Source organism: Dasypus novemcinctus, chromosome 27, assembly GCF_030445035.2.
Source record: "Dasypus novemcinctus isolate mDasNov1 chromosome 27, mDasNov1.1.hap2, whole genome shotgun sequence".
Classification (NCBI taxonomy): domain Eukaryota; kingdom Metazoa; phylum Chordata; class Mammalia; order Cingulata; family Dasypodidae; genus Dasypus; species Dasypus novemcinctus.
The window spans coordinates 14,375,756-14,392,690 of record NC_080699.1 but is presented as its reverse complement, the minus strand read 5'-3'; the positions used below and the strand labels follow the sequence as shown (position 1 = coordinate 14,392,690).

Sequence of the window (16,935 nt, the reverse complement as noted above, 5' to 3'; positions counted from 1 at the left end):
GTTGGCTACAATTTTCATTTAAACTCTTCAACACAACAAAAGCAAAATGTGTGTGTGTGTATAGACAGAAACAGACACAGAAGAGAAACAGAGGAAAGCAAATGTGGCAAATGTTAATAATTGTAGAATTTAGATTAAGGGATATAGGTGTTTGAATCATTCTTGTGATTTTTCTGTAGGATTGAACATTTTCAAAATAAAAGGTTGGGGGATAATTTAAAAAGCAAGCCACCCCCCCCAAAAAAAAAAAAACCCACCTAATCTATGGTGCTATGGTGCTGTAGGTCAGAATAAAGGGATTTTTGGAGGAAATCAAGTGGGAGGGGACATGAGGGAACCAACTGGATGGTAAATATATTGTATATTTTGATCTAGTGTTGATTTCATGGTGATATACTATGTAAAAATCCATGGTACTATACATTTCAGTTTTGTCCATGTTAGTGAGTAAATGTATATATATGTGCATGTTGTTTTTTTAATGTCTAAAAGTTCTGCAAAACTAATGTCTTTCAGGGTTTATAGACTGAATAACTTAAGGATAACATCTTTTTTTCTCATCTAACTTAATATCAGGAAACAAGGTTGAACTTTCTTCAAATAATTTTTCTTTATTTTTTGTGTGGCACAGGACATAAATTAGACCTATTATATACAATTCTTTTTTTTTAAATTATATACAATTCTTACCAAACTTATTTCTGTATTTTTTATTTAACAAGAATTACCCAGTATAGGTCATCTGGTGTTGAACTTAGGCTAAACAGTCTCAAATTTTTCTCTGAATTAACATGTAAGGTAAAATTCTATTTATAACACCATATATTTGTGGAGTGGTTTAAAACTTCTGCTTAATGAATAAACAAATCATTTGGCTTTTATACTTAGGTATTGCATAGAAAGGAAACAGTTGGTATATTTTTTCCAGTGATCATACACTGTTTTACTTATTGGGTGTTCAATAAGAAAGTAAGTTCTTAGGTCTGAAAGTAATTTCTAATTTAAAGTGAATTATTTTAGGTCTATTTCATAAACAATAGTAACTTTTAAAATAACAGTGAGAAAGAAATGAATTGTTATATATAAAATGTTGAAGAATAATATATTTTTCTTATAGGCAGAGCTTCTAGATGCTGCTGCTGGCATTAATGTACGATTCAGATTAGGTGGAGTAAGTATAGATGAATTCTTATTTAGTAGTTTTTTAAAGCACACTTATGTGAAATTTGAAAGATATAATTTTTAAATGTAAAGCATTTTTTATAGTTATACTATAATTGTCTTTTGAACTTTTTTATATACAGGTTAAATTTCCACCCAATATATACTACAAAATTTTCACTCACAGACATATTGAAGATTTGTGTGCTAACAGCCCTAGAGATTACACAAAACTTCCAGCAAAACAAACATCATATTTTAAAAGTGATAATCCTCAGGAAGAAGACCATAGTGGCTGGTATCGTCGTATAGAGAACAATGGCTGGAGGCCTGTTTCTGATAAAGTAAGAATAGAGAAATAAGAATTTTGAATTATACATATTTAGAGACTTTTTTGTCTTTTTAACATTAATTTTTAAATTATTTTTTAAAACAATACACTTTATTTATTTATTTATTTATCCCCACCACCCCTTGTGGCTGGCTTGCTGTCTGCTCTGTGTCCATTCACTGCGCGTTCTTCTGTATCTGCTTGACTCCCTTGGTTGCGTCATCTTCCTGCGCCAGCTCTCTGTGGGTGTAGGCCGTCAGCTCTCCATGGGCGCCAGCCAGCTTGCCTTCACAAGGAGACCCTGGGACACGAAGCAGGGCCTCCCATATGGTAGACAGGAGACCAATCAATTGAGCCATAGACGCTTAAAAATAATACATTTTAGTAAAAAATGTAAATTATACTCATTTAAATGAACTATTCTGGGGTTAACTTAAATGCTTAAATAATATTTGAAGATATAGCAGTTTGTCTTTTTTCCCACATTTACTTCTACTTTTTATAATCAGCCTTGAATGTAGGCCATCTTTAGGTACTCTTGTACTCTGATTATCAGTATTTCTACTATCTTTATAACAAAGGAAATTTGAAGATTTGTCAACTTTATGTTATTCCTTGGTCCAGAGGTGGAAATTCTTGAGAACAATGTATTTTCTCTTAGACAGCTGTAATAACAAAGACTGATGGAGAATCATTTGAATTTTTATGATATTGGGGAATTTAACATATACTCATGTGAAATGAACAGAATGATGTTAAATATACCCAGTTACTAATGGATATATGTGATTCAGTGGCTTTGCTATAGACACCCAGGATTAAGCTCCTTTTTTATAGGTCATTTCTACCTACAAATATTTGTAAGCCTATATTGTATAGGTTAACATATTCTGGTTCTACAGCCCTAGAAGTCTGTTTATACAACCTCAAATATCTTCACTCAAATTCTCAACTTCTGGTAGATAGTTTGTATAATGTGGTATGTGTAATATACTATTATGAAAAGTGAAAATTATTGTTGGGGAAATTGATTTAAATGAAATCTCCCAACCAAGAAAACCTTTCCACAAGGGTAAGCGAGAAAAGAAAACTATTTTATTATTGAATAAGCACAAAACTGTAATGTGATATATCACAGGTAATCTGCTAAAGAGATTGCAAAGAAATAAATTCCACCTTTTTATGTAGTCATACAGATACAACCTGTTACACGCATATACTCATGATAAACAAGAACTATAAAAAATAAGTTACAATAAGTAACAGAACTTGACAGTACAATTTGTCACACATAGTTCATCTTAAATTGACCTGGTATTGGGGTGACCTTTGTTTTTGCTAATTGCCTCTGTCCAAGGGAATAGTAAATCTTCTCATATCTCTATGATAGGGTGGATAGTTAAATCATGGGAATGGGAAGAGAAGGATGCTATCTTCCTTGATGTTTACCTTTCAGAGAGATGGCTACCAAGTCCTTGAGAAGTACATTCCTGGGTTGTAAAGCTGGCAAAGCCTTTCACAGCTTTAAAAAGATTTACATATATCTCAAAGAGGTGTTGAAAGAATTTACAATTACAAGTTTTAAAAAGAAAATGCTGTAAGAAAAGGAAAGAAAGGGGAGTCTCTTTGCACCAGGGAAAATTAATATTTTTCTCTTTCAGTTTATATTTACCCTTATATTATCAAGTTGTGAATTCATTTGTTCGTTCAACAAATTTTGTTGTATACCAGCAATATGTCAGGCATTGTACTAGATTCTAAGGTAGATTGTCTTTAATTAGGGAGATAGTCAAGTAAATAGGACCCTTCAGTAGACTGTATAGATGTGTTAAGAGCTTTAATAGGGGCAAATACATAATGTTGTGGCAGATACATAGGAGGAGTACCTAACTCTGTCCTGGTGATTTAGGGAGGATGACAGAGGAACCAGTACCTAAGCTTACACCAAAGGAGAAGTAGTAGTTAACCCGATGAAGAGAGTAGGGAAAGGCTTTCTTGGCAAATGGAATAACATGTTCAAAGGCCTAGAGGAAGATTATATATCTATATCTATTTCTAGATCTATGTTTCTTATTATAGCTGGAACAAAATATGTAAGGTTGTGAGAGGCAAGAGATTAGTCCAGAGAGTTAAGTGGGGCCAGATCATGGAGAACCTTATCAAAGTGCACAAAGAGAAGGCAATTTCATCCTGTTGCCTTACTGACATGTAATATTTGAGATGGTACTAATTCATTAACTTGTGGAGATGTTAAAAGTTGTGGATATGTTCAAGTTGGAGAAATGCCCACATCTAGAATTAGGGCAAAAAAAAAAAGAAGAGCTTGACTACAAACTACTGCTGATTATCATTGTTTGCCATAGTTATGTTCTATAAAGTTGCCTGGTACATGGAATTAGCAAATACTGAACTGTTTCCCCTAGGGAAAGTACAGGGTTAGGTTTCTGCAAGCCTCAATCAATACATAACCTTGCTTTATATGTTTCTGCTTAAAGACACTTTATATCTTTTGCTTCCTCCTTAAGTGTGCATACAGTGATTCCTTAGGAAGTTTTTGTTTCACCAGCCTTTTTAGAGACTATCCTCATTTAACCCTATCTAGAAACAGTATCATTATCCTGAGAACATCTTAAGAGATACATTTAAACAGATCCTCTGAACATGAGTTTAAGCAAGTTTAATCATAAATTCCAATGGGGAGCAGTAGTTGGAGCTCATTAAATAGTTGGTTCATTAACATGAACTTATGGCCGACAGCATTATAACTCTTGCCTGGAGGAAGCTTACCTAACACACGTTTTTTTTCTGTAAGGCATATCAAAGCCTTCTTGTGCTTAGGAACTCTAGACAGTACTTGATCATTATACTTTGGGGCCATTTTAAGCACAGAAGTCAACAAAAAAACACAATGATACAAAAATGTAACACTAAATATACTGCAAAAGGGTCACTTGTTTACCAGCATGAAAGCTGAAACAAGTCAGAGTTTTGTCTTGTTCAACCTCAGTTGGGAGCATGTGCCTCTGGTGACCCAGAATTTTCAGCACTCTGTGCATGTCTGCGAATGATCAGAAAACTATGGAGAGTATTGGGATTTGGGGATTATAAACAAATTTTAGCAAGTAGGCAAATTTGCAAATATCAAATCTACCAGTAATAAAGATGGACTATATACTTCTCAGTGAGAATAAAATGGACAGTATACTTCTCAGTGAGAATACCATCTATGTAGAGAAAAGGTGAATCTGACCAGAGGCACAGCAGGAAGGTTGGTTCAGAGTATAAAAAATACCATCTTAGATTTCAAAGTGATTATCTCTGGTGTCTGAATAGGAAGGCCATAATTTTGTAGTTCGTTAGAATTGTCCCACAATAATAGTTGCTTAAACTGTACTTTTCAGTCATGTAGAAGTCTGAAGCTATATGGTCCAGGGCTTGCATAGTACTGCACAGTTGTTCAGGGACTAAAGTTATCTGCCATTCCCAAGGTTACAGGGTAGTCCGAGATGGTTGTTCTACATCTTGCCATTACAATCACATACTCATCAGCAAGAAGAAAACAAACACACAGATATACCTGGCAGCAAGGAAGAAAGAGGAAATGTCTTTATTCTAAGCAGTCATGTGCTCAGCCACAAAAGGGGATTCTGTTCTAGTGAAAAGGGAAGAAATGATATAGGGGGAAAACAGCAGTCTCTGATACATATTCCAGTTCCATTCTGCCACTAGCCTCCTCCATGCCCAGGCAGGGCTAGATAAATTCCCATAAAGAGGACCATCAGTAATTACAAGCAATACTCTTTAATTTTTAAATATTTTTATTTTCAAAGAATTTCAAACTCACAGGAAAGTTGCAGAAATAATATCAACTCCGTATGAAGAACTCCAGTACAGATATGCAGATCTATCACCTTTTGAGGTTTTGTGCATTTGCCCTTCCTTCTTCCCTCCCTCACTCCTTTCCTATGTATGCATCTGTCTGTCTAGCTTCTATCCATCATCTATTGTCTAGACAATTAAGAGTAAGTTGTATACATCATGCTCCTTGAATACTTGATATTTCCATGTACATGTCCTAAGATCAAGAATATTCACTTATGTAACCTCTTTAGGTAAGTTGTCAAGTTGAAGAAATTTAGCATTGATATAAAGCTCCAATTTTTCATATAGCCCAATAATATTCTTTTGGGCAATTTCTCCTCCATTATTAGATCCAGTCTGGGATGATGTATTTCCTTTAGTTGTTGCCTCTTAATCTCCTTCTCTTTTCTAAATTGTAGAAACATACACAACACGGACTCTCATTTCAACCATTCCCAAATATACAATTCAAGGGTTTATTTTTATTTATTTATTTTTTTTTAAGATTTATTTATTTATTTAATCCCCCCTCCCCCCCGGTTGTCTGTTCTCTGTGTCTATTTGCTGCGTCTTGTTTCTTTGTCCGCTTCTGTTGTCATTAGCAGCACGGGAAGCGTGGGTGGCGCCATTCCTGGGCAGGCTGCACTTTCTTTCGCGCTGGGCGGCTCTCCTCAGGGGGCGCACTCTTTGCGCATGGGGCTCCCCTACACGGGGAACACCCCTGCATGGCACAGCACTCCTTGCGCACATCAGTACTGTGCATGGGCCAGCTCCACACGGGTCAAAGAGGCCCGGGGTTTGAACTGCGGACCTCCCATGTGGTAGACGGATGCCCTAACCACTGGGCCAAGTCCGTTTCCCAAGGGGATTAATCTTAATCACTGTTACAATGTTGTTTTGTTTTTTTGTTTTTGTTTTTTTGTTATGTCATCTTGCTGCATCAGATCTTGTGTGTGTGGCACCACTCCTGGGCAGCCTGCACTTTTTTCACACAGGGTGACTCTCCTTATAGGGCGCACTCCTTGCACATGGGGCATCCCCACGCAGGAGCACCCCTGTGTGGCATGGCACTCATTGCATGCAGCAGCTCTGCATGTGGCCCAGCTTACCACACGAGTCAGGAGGGCCTGCGGATCAAACCCTGGAGCCTCCCATATGGTAGGTATACACTCTATCAACTAAGCCACGTTCTCTTCCCTACTGTTATAATGTTGTGCTACCCTCACCACTTATCTGTTATCAGAAATTTCCTATTACGCCAAACAGAAACCCTGTACCCATTATGTAAAAATTCCACATTCATCCTCCTGCCCCACTCTGGTAACCTGTGTTCTACTTTCTGTCTCTATGAATTTGTATATTCTATCCATTTAATATAAGTGGAATTGTACAGTATCTATCCATTTGTGTCTGACTTATTTCACTCAACATGATGTTTCATGGTTCATCTATATAGCAGCATGTGTCAGAACTTTATTCCTTTTGAGGGCTGAATAATATTTCATTTAATGTGTATACCACATTTTATAGATCCATTCAATGTCTGATAGACTTTTGGGTGGTGTAGCAGTTTGATATGGTTATGAATTCCAAAAATAGATATTGGATTATGTTTGCAATCTGGTCAGTACCTTGGTGTGATTAAGTTTTGATTACGGCTTTGATTGGCCCAGGTCATTAGGGCATTGATAAAAGGCATGACAAAGGACAGAGTTGAGGGTTTTTGATGTTGGAGTTTTGATGTTGGAGTTTGATGCTGAAGCCTTAAGGTGGAGCCCTGGGAAGTAAGCTCACAGAGGAAAGAGAAGCCAGCTCCAGAAAGAGAGAAACCCTGAGCCCAGGAAGAAACAAGCCCTGGGAAGAAAGGAACCTTGAATCCAGAGAGAAGCAAGACCCTGGAAGGGAGGAACCCAGGAAGCCTGAACCCTTGCAGCTGTTGGCAGCCATCTTGCTCCAACACGTAAAAATAGACTTTGGTGAGGGAAGTAACTTATGCTTTATGGCCTGGTGTCTGTAAGCTCCTACCCCAAATAAAAACCCTTTATGAAAACAACCAATTTCTGGTATTTTGCCTCAGCACCCCTTTGGCTGACTAATACAGGTCGCTTATACTTTTGACATTTGTGAATAATGCTACTATGAACATAGCTGTACAAATACCTGATTCAGTCCCTGCTTTTAATCTTTCTGGATATATGCCTACAATAGGATTGCTGGGTAATATGGTACTTCTGTCTTTAACTTTTTGAGGAACTGCCAAACACAGTGGCTCCACCATTTTGCATTCCCACCAACAACGTACTAAAGTTCCCAATTCTCTGCATCCTTGCCAGTGCTTGTTTCTTTCTTTGTTTTAATAATGGCCATTGTAGCATTCTAGTGAGTGTGATGTGGTATCTCATTGTGGTTTTGATTTGTATTTCCCTAATGGCTACTGATATTGAGCATCTTCTCATGTGCTTATTGGCCATTTATATATTTTATTTGGAGAAATGCCTATTTAAGCCTATCCTGGTTTGTCTTTTGTGGACTCCAGAAAACTATGTTCTTAAGGTCACACATACCTGTGCTTGTAAATGCAGTGTAAGTGGGGCCTTTTGATTAGACTCAGTTAAGAACCTTTGATAATATCACTTTTAATGAGACCACTTTAGCACTTTTGATTGAACTGCATCATTGAGGTGTGACCCAGGTTGGTTCTCTGCCCTTTTGCTGGGTTTTATATAAACTGAAGACACACACAGAGAAACAAAAGACATAGAGAAAGGAAGCTCTGCCATTTTGACCCTTCCATGTGAGAGAGAGGACCCCAGGTTCACCTACAGACAGAAACTCAGAGAGATTCAAGGAGATGAGGCCCAGGGACACATGCCCAATCACCTCCAGCTTTGCTCAGGGAGAAAGTAGAGCAGCTGAGGCTGAAAGAGGAGGTCCAGAAAGAGACAAGCCATATGCCTGATCATCCACAGCTGAGCTCTGGAAGATAACAAGCCTGGAGGGGAAAGCAGGGATGGGCCACCATCTTGCCTTACCAGTTGGCAGGATGTCAAGATCACCAGTAGTCCACCTTGATGAGAAAACTTCTCTGATGGTGCCTTGATTTGGACATTTCATGGCCTTGGAACTGTAAGCTTTTCCCCAAATAAAATTCACATTATAAAAGGCAACACATTTCTGGTGTTTTGCATTGGCAGCCCTATGACAAACTAAGACAAAGTCCTTTGCCCATTTTTGTAGTGAACCCTTAAGGATCCCTTCTCATTTCTTTTTTTCTGTATTTTTCAGATATTTTTTGTATGTTTGCCATGGTATTTAAATTAAACATTCTAAATCTGTAAAAGTCACAATTGATCTTACCCTTTAGCATTTCTTATAGGATAGGTCTAGTGGTGATGAACTTTCTTAGCTTTTGCTTCTCTGGAAATGACATAATTTCTCCCTCATTTCTGAAGGACAGTTTTGATGGATATAGAATTTTTGGTTTGTAGTTGGTTTTTTTTCTTTCATCACTTAGTTACTCCATTGCCTTCTCTCCTCTGGTTTCTTTTGAGAAACCAGTGCTTAACCTTATTGAGGCTCCCTTGATTAGATGATGAGTTGTTTTTTTTAAAATTTTTTATCTAGTTGCTTTCATGATTCTCTCTTTTGGAAATGGCTTGATTGCACCCTCATTGATATTTAAAAAATTTTTATCTCCATTTTTTTCAGGAGGTATCAGGTATTTAACCCAGATCTTGTACACAAAAAGCCCATGCTCAACTACTAAGCTACACCCACTCCACTATCTCCATTTTTGAAAGGCAGTTTTGTCAGGTAGAGAATTCTTGGTTGGCAGTTTTTTCCTTTCACCATTTTATTATTTTAAAAAATTTTTTTTAAAAAGATTTATTTATTTAATTCCCCTCCCCTCCCCCGGTTGTCTGTTCTCTGTGTCTTTTTGCTGTGTCTTGTTTCTTTGTCCGCTTCTGTTGTCATTAGCGGCACGGGAAGTGTGGGCAGCACCATTCCTGGGCAGGCTGCACTTTCTTTCGCGCTGGGCGGCTCTCCTTACGGGTGCACTCCTTGCGCATGGGGCTCCCCTACGTGGGGGGCACCCCTGTGTGGCACGGCACTCCTTGCACGCATCAGCACTGCACATGGGACATATCCACACAGGTCAAGGAGGTCCGGGGTTTGAACCGCGGACCTCCCATGTGGTAGATGGACGCCCTAACCACTGGGCCAAGTCCGTTTCCCTAATTTATTTTTTTAAAAGAAACTTTAAATTACATAAATGTTACATAAAAAATGTAGGGGATTCAGTATGCTCACTCCCACCCCCTCCCACACTTTCCCACATTAACAACATCCTTCATTAGTGTGGTACATTTGTTATAAGTGAAGGACACATATTGAAGCATTGCCACTGTATTAGTCAAAGGAATGCTGATGCAAAATACCAGAATTCTGTTGGCTTTTATAAAGGATATTTATTTGGGGTAGAAGCTTACAGCTACCAGGCCATAAAGCATAAATTACTTCCCTCACCAAAGTCTCTTGCCACATGTCGAGGAAAGATGGCTGCCAGTGTCTGCCAAGAGTTCAGGCTTCTTGTGTTCCTCTCTCCCTGGGGCTCCATTTCTCTCTGGGCTCAGCTTCTGTGCTCTCTCCACAAGGCCAGCTGTGGACTGTCAGACAAACAGCTCTCTTTCCCTGGGACTTCTGCCATGACTCAGGAACCATCTCTATTCCAACCACCTCCTCTGCTGTGTAGTTTTATCTGTGAGTCCCTGCCCACTAAGGGGGTGGGGACTCAATGTCCTACTGATGTGGCCCAATGAAAGCCCTAATCATAATTTAATCATGCCCAGAGGAGAAAACCAGTTTACAAACATATTCCAGTATTTCCTTTTGAATTCATCAATAATATCAACCTGCTATAGCCACTAACCATGGATTATAGTTTACATTATAGTTTAAACTCTGTCCCATGCAATTTTGTAAGTTATATCAAAATATATAATGGCCTGTATCCGTCATTGCTACGTCATGCAGGACAATTCCAGTGTCCTGAAAATGACCCAATATTACACCTATTTCCCCCTCTCCCTCCCCTCAGGACCTCCAGGGGCCATGCCTCCACATGAATGAATGAAAAAAGTTCTTCCATTGGTAAAGCAACAATAAATCTACTGTAGAATAATAGTAAGTCTATGTTACTCCATTGTCCATTCCCCAATCCTGAGGATTTTGGGATGGTGATGACCACTCTACCTCTAATTGAGAAGGGATTTAGATCCTATGGGGCAGAAGTATGGAACTATCTTGCCTGTAATTGCAGACACTCTCTGTTCCTTTGGATGGGCATTGTCCATCATCATCTCCTTGTTAGTTGTCCTGGGTGAATCCAATGAACTAGAGAGTAGGTGTAGCAACTCTGCTAAATTCAGGGCCCAAATGGCACATGGATAGACCAAAGATTTAAGTTTCTTGGACATATATCTATCAAGTTAACTATAGGTTCAAATGGAAGGGGCAGAAGAGCCACGGGTAAGGAAACCACAACTCATTACAATTCTGTCACACTTGGGAGCATAAATTCCAAGGTAAGGTCCACTGGCAGGGTACAAAACTTGAGCTGTCAGCCCTACCTATAGTGTCTGGATGTCTCTAGAGCCCTCAGGAGCCTTGCTATTTGAGGCACTATTTACTATGGCAGTCAATGAGATCCTGATGAGACATGCGTAAGTGTAACCTCTGTAATGACCTCCTGACTCACTTTGAAATCTCTTAGCCATAAAAACTCATTTGTATTTACCATTTCCCTGTTTTGGTCAAGGTCTTTTTCCAATTGCATTGCTAGTTGGCACTTGGTAATAATCCCTTGGTGCCAGGAAGGCTTTTCCCTGGGAGTCATGTCCCGCACCAAGGGGAAGGCAGCCTCTCACCACTTTAAATATGTGTCCCACTGCCTTGCCTCTAGGCAAATTATTTAAAAATTCTTTCTGTGAGTGTACACAGCTCCTTGGTAAGATTAGTTAGTCAGCCAAAGGGGTCCTGATGCAAAATACCAGAAATCTGTTGACTTTTGTAAAGGGTATTTATTTGGGAATAGAAGCTTAGAGTTACCAGACCATAAAGCACAAGTTACTTCCCTCACCAAAGTCTTTTGCCATGTGTTGGAACAAGATGGCTGCTCACGTCTGTCAAGAGTTCAGGCTTTCTAGGTTCCTTACTTCCCAGGGCTTGTTTCTTTCTGGGCTTAGCTGCCCTGCTCTCTCTACAAGGCCAGTTGTAGACTCACAGGCAACTGGCTCTGTCTCTTTCTGCAGGGCTCTATTCTCTCCAGGCTCAGCTGCTCTTCTCCTGTGTGTGCTTACTTCCCAGGCTCCAGCTCAAAACTCCAACCTCCCTTCTCTGGGATGCAGTTTCTTTGTGAGACCCCCTTACCAAGGGGGTAGGGCTGCAATGTCCTACTGCTGTGGCCCAATTGAAGCCTTCCTTAATCATTATTTAATCAAGTAAAAGTGAAACCTCTAAATCCAATATAATTTAATATGCCTGGAGGGACAGACCAGTTTACAAACATAACCCAATATCTATTTTTGGAATTCATAAACATCAAACTGCCACAGATGGATTGGTGAACAGATAGCACTTGTGAAAAGACAAAAATGGTACTCCTTCTTCTAGGAGGAAATGGCCTGCTAGGTAGACTTCAGCTGTCACTTCTCTTCTTTGGCCATGCATCTTTTACAGTGCCCGAACTATATAACCTTGTGCCCAAACTATATAACCTTAGACAGCTGCCTTGACCTGGAACCTGGATAGTCACATGGTAGGAATAAACAGCTCTACTCTATGGATAAAACTTATGAAGACCAAGCATATAGTATTTACTATTGTGATAAAATGAAACTTAGAACAGAATTAATCTATTTCCTATATTGTAGGTAGGATGCTCTAATAACTATACTTAATATTAAATTCACATAACCAACTAAATTTTTAGCATTCTTGCTTCATTTTTCTTGGTTCTCTCTTGTCTGTAATAACTGTTAGTATTGGCAATATTCCCTAACCATTACCACATAAAACTGGAGTACCCTCACACCTCACTATTTCTCCCAACACTTTCACACACAATAGTCGTCTTCTGAGTAGTTGCAATCTATTTTTTTCCTCTAATGCGAAAACTTTATGCCTTTTGATATGTGATTAACCTATTCTCAGAGGAAACCACATGATTAATAAGGGGAAAGAGGTCCTGAAAACCCACAGGATGGATGAGGAGAGGATTTGAGACAGAAGTGAAAGGAATCACTATTGCATGAAGCAGAGAGGACTTATCTAGATATTCTACTGCCTGAACTCAGCATCTAAAGTTTGCCTTCTCCGGTAATACCAGATCATGAAACAAATATTATCTTAGCAACAAGTCAATGCACTCTTTTCGCTGTGCTCAGGCTTCCTTACCATCTTGGTGTTATCTAAAATATCTTTAAAGGGAGGCTTAGTTAGAAATTAAAGGTTTAAATGTAAATGATGAGTTTTCCATTAATCCATTTGTCATTTTTAGTTCTTTCTCATTAAGACTGCCACCCACTTAATTAGTCATTATACGTGAAATTTTTCTGGCCTTCCCCACTTTACTACCCACCTTGAATCCTTGTTGTTCCATCCTTCTATTCTTTAACTTTGCCACTTCTTGCTCTGGGAAATGCTACTGTTTATCCAACTGTTTAATGATTTATTTATTTATTTTGGATTGACTCCCTTGTTTTTTGGTTTATTTATTTTATCAGAGACGTTATAGGGTTACAGAAAAATCGTAAAATACTGGATTACCATATACTACCCTAGGTTTTAAAATAAATTTTATTGAAATGTATTCACCAACCATACAGCTTTTGGTATAATCACAGAGTTGTTCATTCATCACTGCAATCAATATTAGAGCATTTTCATTACTCATAAAAAAGACCCTACCCCTTAGCAGTCACTTCTCAATCCCTCTATCCTTCCCCTGCCATACATAACCATTAATCTAATTCCATCTCTATAAATTTGTTTGTACTTACATTTTGTATAGATGGAGTCAAATAATGTCCAGTACTTTGTGTTGGTTATTTTCACTTAGTATGATTCCTTTTTTTAACAATTGATGGAAGAATATTAATAATTTACTATTCCCTACAGTCCATAGTTTGTTTTAGTTGTATTTTTATCCAAACAAACCTATTAACCTCTTGTAATATTAATGTACATTTGTTTCATGGGAAAACATTCTTTTATATGCATTATTAACCAGGCTCATTGTCCACAAGAGGGTTCACTGTGCTGTACAGTTCCATGTTTTATCCTTTGGTAACATCTTCTAGTGACATCATCTTCTAGTGATATATATAACCTTAAACTTTCCCTTTCAACCACTATCATATACATGTATTACTGCTGCTAATTACAGTCACGATAATGTGTTATCATCACCTCTATCCATTTCCAAATATTTACAATAAACCTCGTTACAAATTCTGTACAAATTAAGCCTCAGTTCCACATACTCTATCCTTATTCTATTTTCTGGTGACCTATATTCTAGCTATTAACTCTATGAGTTTGCTCATTAAATTTAGTTCTTATTAGTAAAATAATAACAATATCTGTCCTTTGTGTCTGGCTTACTTCACTTAACATAATGTCCTAAAGGTTCATCCATGTTGTCATATATTTCATGACTTCATTTCTTCTTACAGCTGGATAATATTCCATCCTATGTATATACCATAATTTGTTTATCCATTCATTGTTGTTGGACACCTGAGTTGTTTGCATCTTTTGGCAACTGTGAATAATGCCAGTATGAACATTTGTGTGCAAATGTTTGTGTCCCTGCTCTCAGTTCTTCTGAGTATAAACATAGTAGTGGGATAGCCGGATCACATGGCAGATCTATATTTAACTTCCTTAGGAACCACCAAACAGAATTCTACAGTGGGTGCACCAATGTACATTCCCACCAACAGTGAATAAGCATTCCTATTTCACACACCCTCTCTAACACTGTTTTCTGTTTTGTTCTAATGGCCATTCTAATAGGTGTGAAATGATATCTCATTGTAGCTGAGATTTGCATTTTCCTAATAGCTACTGATGTTGAACATCTTTTCATGTGATTTTTTTTGCCTTTGTATTTCTTCTTTTGAAAAATGTCTGTTCAGGTCTTTTGCCCATTTTTTAATTGGGCTTTTTTATCACTTGGGTTGTAGGATCTTTTTATATATCATGGATATTAAACCCTTATTAGGTACATGGTTTCTGAATATTTTCTCTTATTGAGTAGGCTACATTTTCACTTTCTTGACAAAGTCCTTTGAAACAGAAAAGTGTTTAATTTTGAAAAGGTCTTATTTATGTCTTTTTTCTTTTGTTGTTCATGCTTTGGGTATAAGGTCTAAGAACTCACCTCCTCCCACTAGATCTTGAATATGCTTTCTTACATTATTCTCTAGGAGTTTTATGGTCCAGGTTTTTATGTTTAGGTCTTTGATCAATTTTGAGTTAATTTTTGTATAGGAAGTGAGTTGGGGTCCTCTTTCATTCTTTTGGATATGGATATCTAATTCTCCAAGGACCATTTATTGAGGGAACTGTTCTGTCCCAGCTGAGTGGACTAGGTAGCTTTGTCAAAAATCAATTGAGCACACTGGTTAACAGCAATACTGTAATATTCTTGCATCTATGCCAAAGATGTACTGTGTTGATCATGGGGGGTGGGTATGGAAAAAGAATGCCAAATGTATGCTATGGACCATGTTTGGTGGTATTAGTCTGGTGTTATTATCTCATAATCTGTAATAAATGTTCCATCATGGTGTGGTGTGTTGGTGAAGGGGTTTTGTATGGGAATTCTACACATGTACTTGATTGTTTTGGAAGTTCACAACTTCTATAATTAAAATATATTTTTTTAAAAATCAATTGACCATACACCTGAGAGTGTATTTCTGAACTCTCAATTTGATTCCATTGATCAATGTGTCTGTCTTTATGCCAAAGCCATGCTATTTGACTACTGCAGCTTCTCATATGCTTTAAATATTGCAAGTGTGAGTCCTCCAACTTTATTCTTTTAAAGATGTTTTTGACTCTTTTTTTTTTTTTTAAAGATTTATTTATTTATTTAATTTCCCCCCCCCCTCCCCTGGTTGTCTGTTCTTGGTGTCTGTTTGCTGCGTCTTGTTTCTTTGTCCGCTTCTGTTGTCGTCAGCGGCACAGGAAGTGTGGGCGGCGCCATTCCTGGGCAGGCTGCACTTTCTTTTCACGCTGGGCGGCTTTCCTCACGGGCGCACTCCTTGCGCGTGGGGCTCCCCCACGCGGGGGACACCCTTCCGTGGCACGGCACTCCTTGCGCGCATCAGCGCTACGCATGGCCAGCTCCACACGGGTCAAGGAGGCCCGGGGTTTGAACCGCGGACCTCCCATATGGTAGACGGACGCCCTAACCACTGGGCCAAAGTCCGTTTCCCTGTTTTTGACTCTTTGGAGCCCCTTTCCTTTCCCAATAAATGGGGTAGTTGATTTTTCTATTTCTGTAAATAGGTTGTTGGAATTTTGATTGGGATTGCATTGCATCTGTAAATCAATTTTGGGAGAATTGACGTTTAGTCTTCCTATCCTGGAACATGGAATGTCTTTCCATTTGTTTAGATCTTCTTTGATTTCTTCTAGCAATGTTTTGTAGTTTTCTGAGTACAGGTCTTTTTCATTCTTGGTTAAATTAATTCCTGGATATTTGATTCTTTTAGTTGCTATTGTACAGGGAATTTTTTTCTTGATTTCCTCCTCAGCTTACTCATTACCAGTGTATAGAAACATTACTGATTTTTGCATGCTCATCTTGTATCCTGCCACTTTGCTGAACTCATTTATTTGCTTTAGTAGTTTTATTGCAGATTATTCAGGACTTTCTAGATATAGGATCATGTCATCTGCAAATAGCAAGAGTTTTACTTCCACTTTTCCAATTTGTATACCTTTTATTTCTTTTTCTTACCTAAATTGCTCTAGTTAGAACTTCTAGCACAATATTGACTACCAGTGGTGAGAGTGGGTATCCTTATCTTATTCCCAATCTTAGAGGGAAAGTGTTCAGCCTTTCCCTATTGAGTATGATGTTGGCTGTGGGATTTTCATGTATGCCCTTTATCATGTTGAGAAAGTTTCCTTCTATTCCTATCTTTCAAAGTATTTTTATCTGTAAAGGATACTGGTTTTTGTTAAATAGCTTTCTGCATCAATCAAGATGATCACGTGGATTTTTTTCCCTTTGATTTGTTAATGTGGTGATTTTTATTAATTGATTTTCTTATGTTGAACCACTCTTGCATGCCAGGAATAAATCCCATTCAGTCATGATGTATAAGTTTTTTGATATGCTGTTGGATTCTATTTGCAAGTATTTTGTTTAGGATTTTTGCATCTATGTTTATTAGAGAGATTAGTCTGTAATTTTCTTTTCTTGTGGTATTCTTTTCTTGCTTTGGTATTAGGATGATGTTGGCTTCATAAAATATGTAGTTTAATTTTTCCTCCTTTGCAAT

General features: G+C 38.0%; 1 protein-coding gene across 4 annotated transcripts in view; it reads left to right on the top strand.

Moving 5' to 3' along the window:
- C27H11orf65 (chromosome 27 C11orf65 homolog) overlaps positions 1–16,935 on the top strand; it is a 149,474-nt gene that overhangs the window by 57,391 nt on the left and 75,148 nt on the right. For all 4 annotated transcript variants that reach the window (XM_058289105.2, XM_058289106.2, XM_004470852.4 and 1 more), the window contains 2 exons: positions 1,118–1,171; positions 1,305–1,505. In XM_058289105.2, the coding sequence (XP_058145088.1) occupies positions 1,118–1,171; positions 1,305–1,505 (255 nt within the window). The remainder of the gene's footprint in view (positions 1–1,117; positions 1,172–1,304; positions 1,506–16,935) is intronic.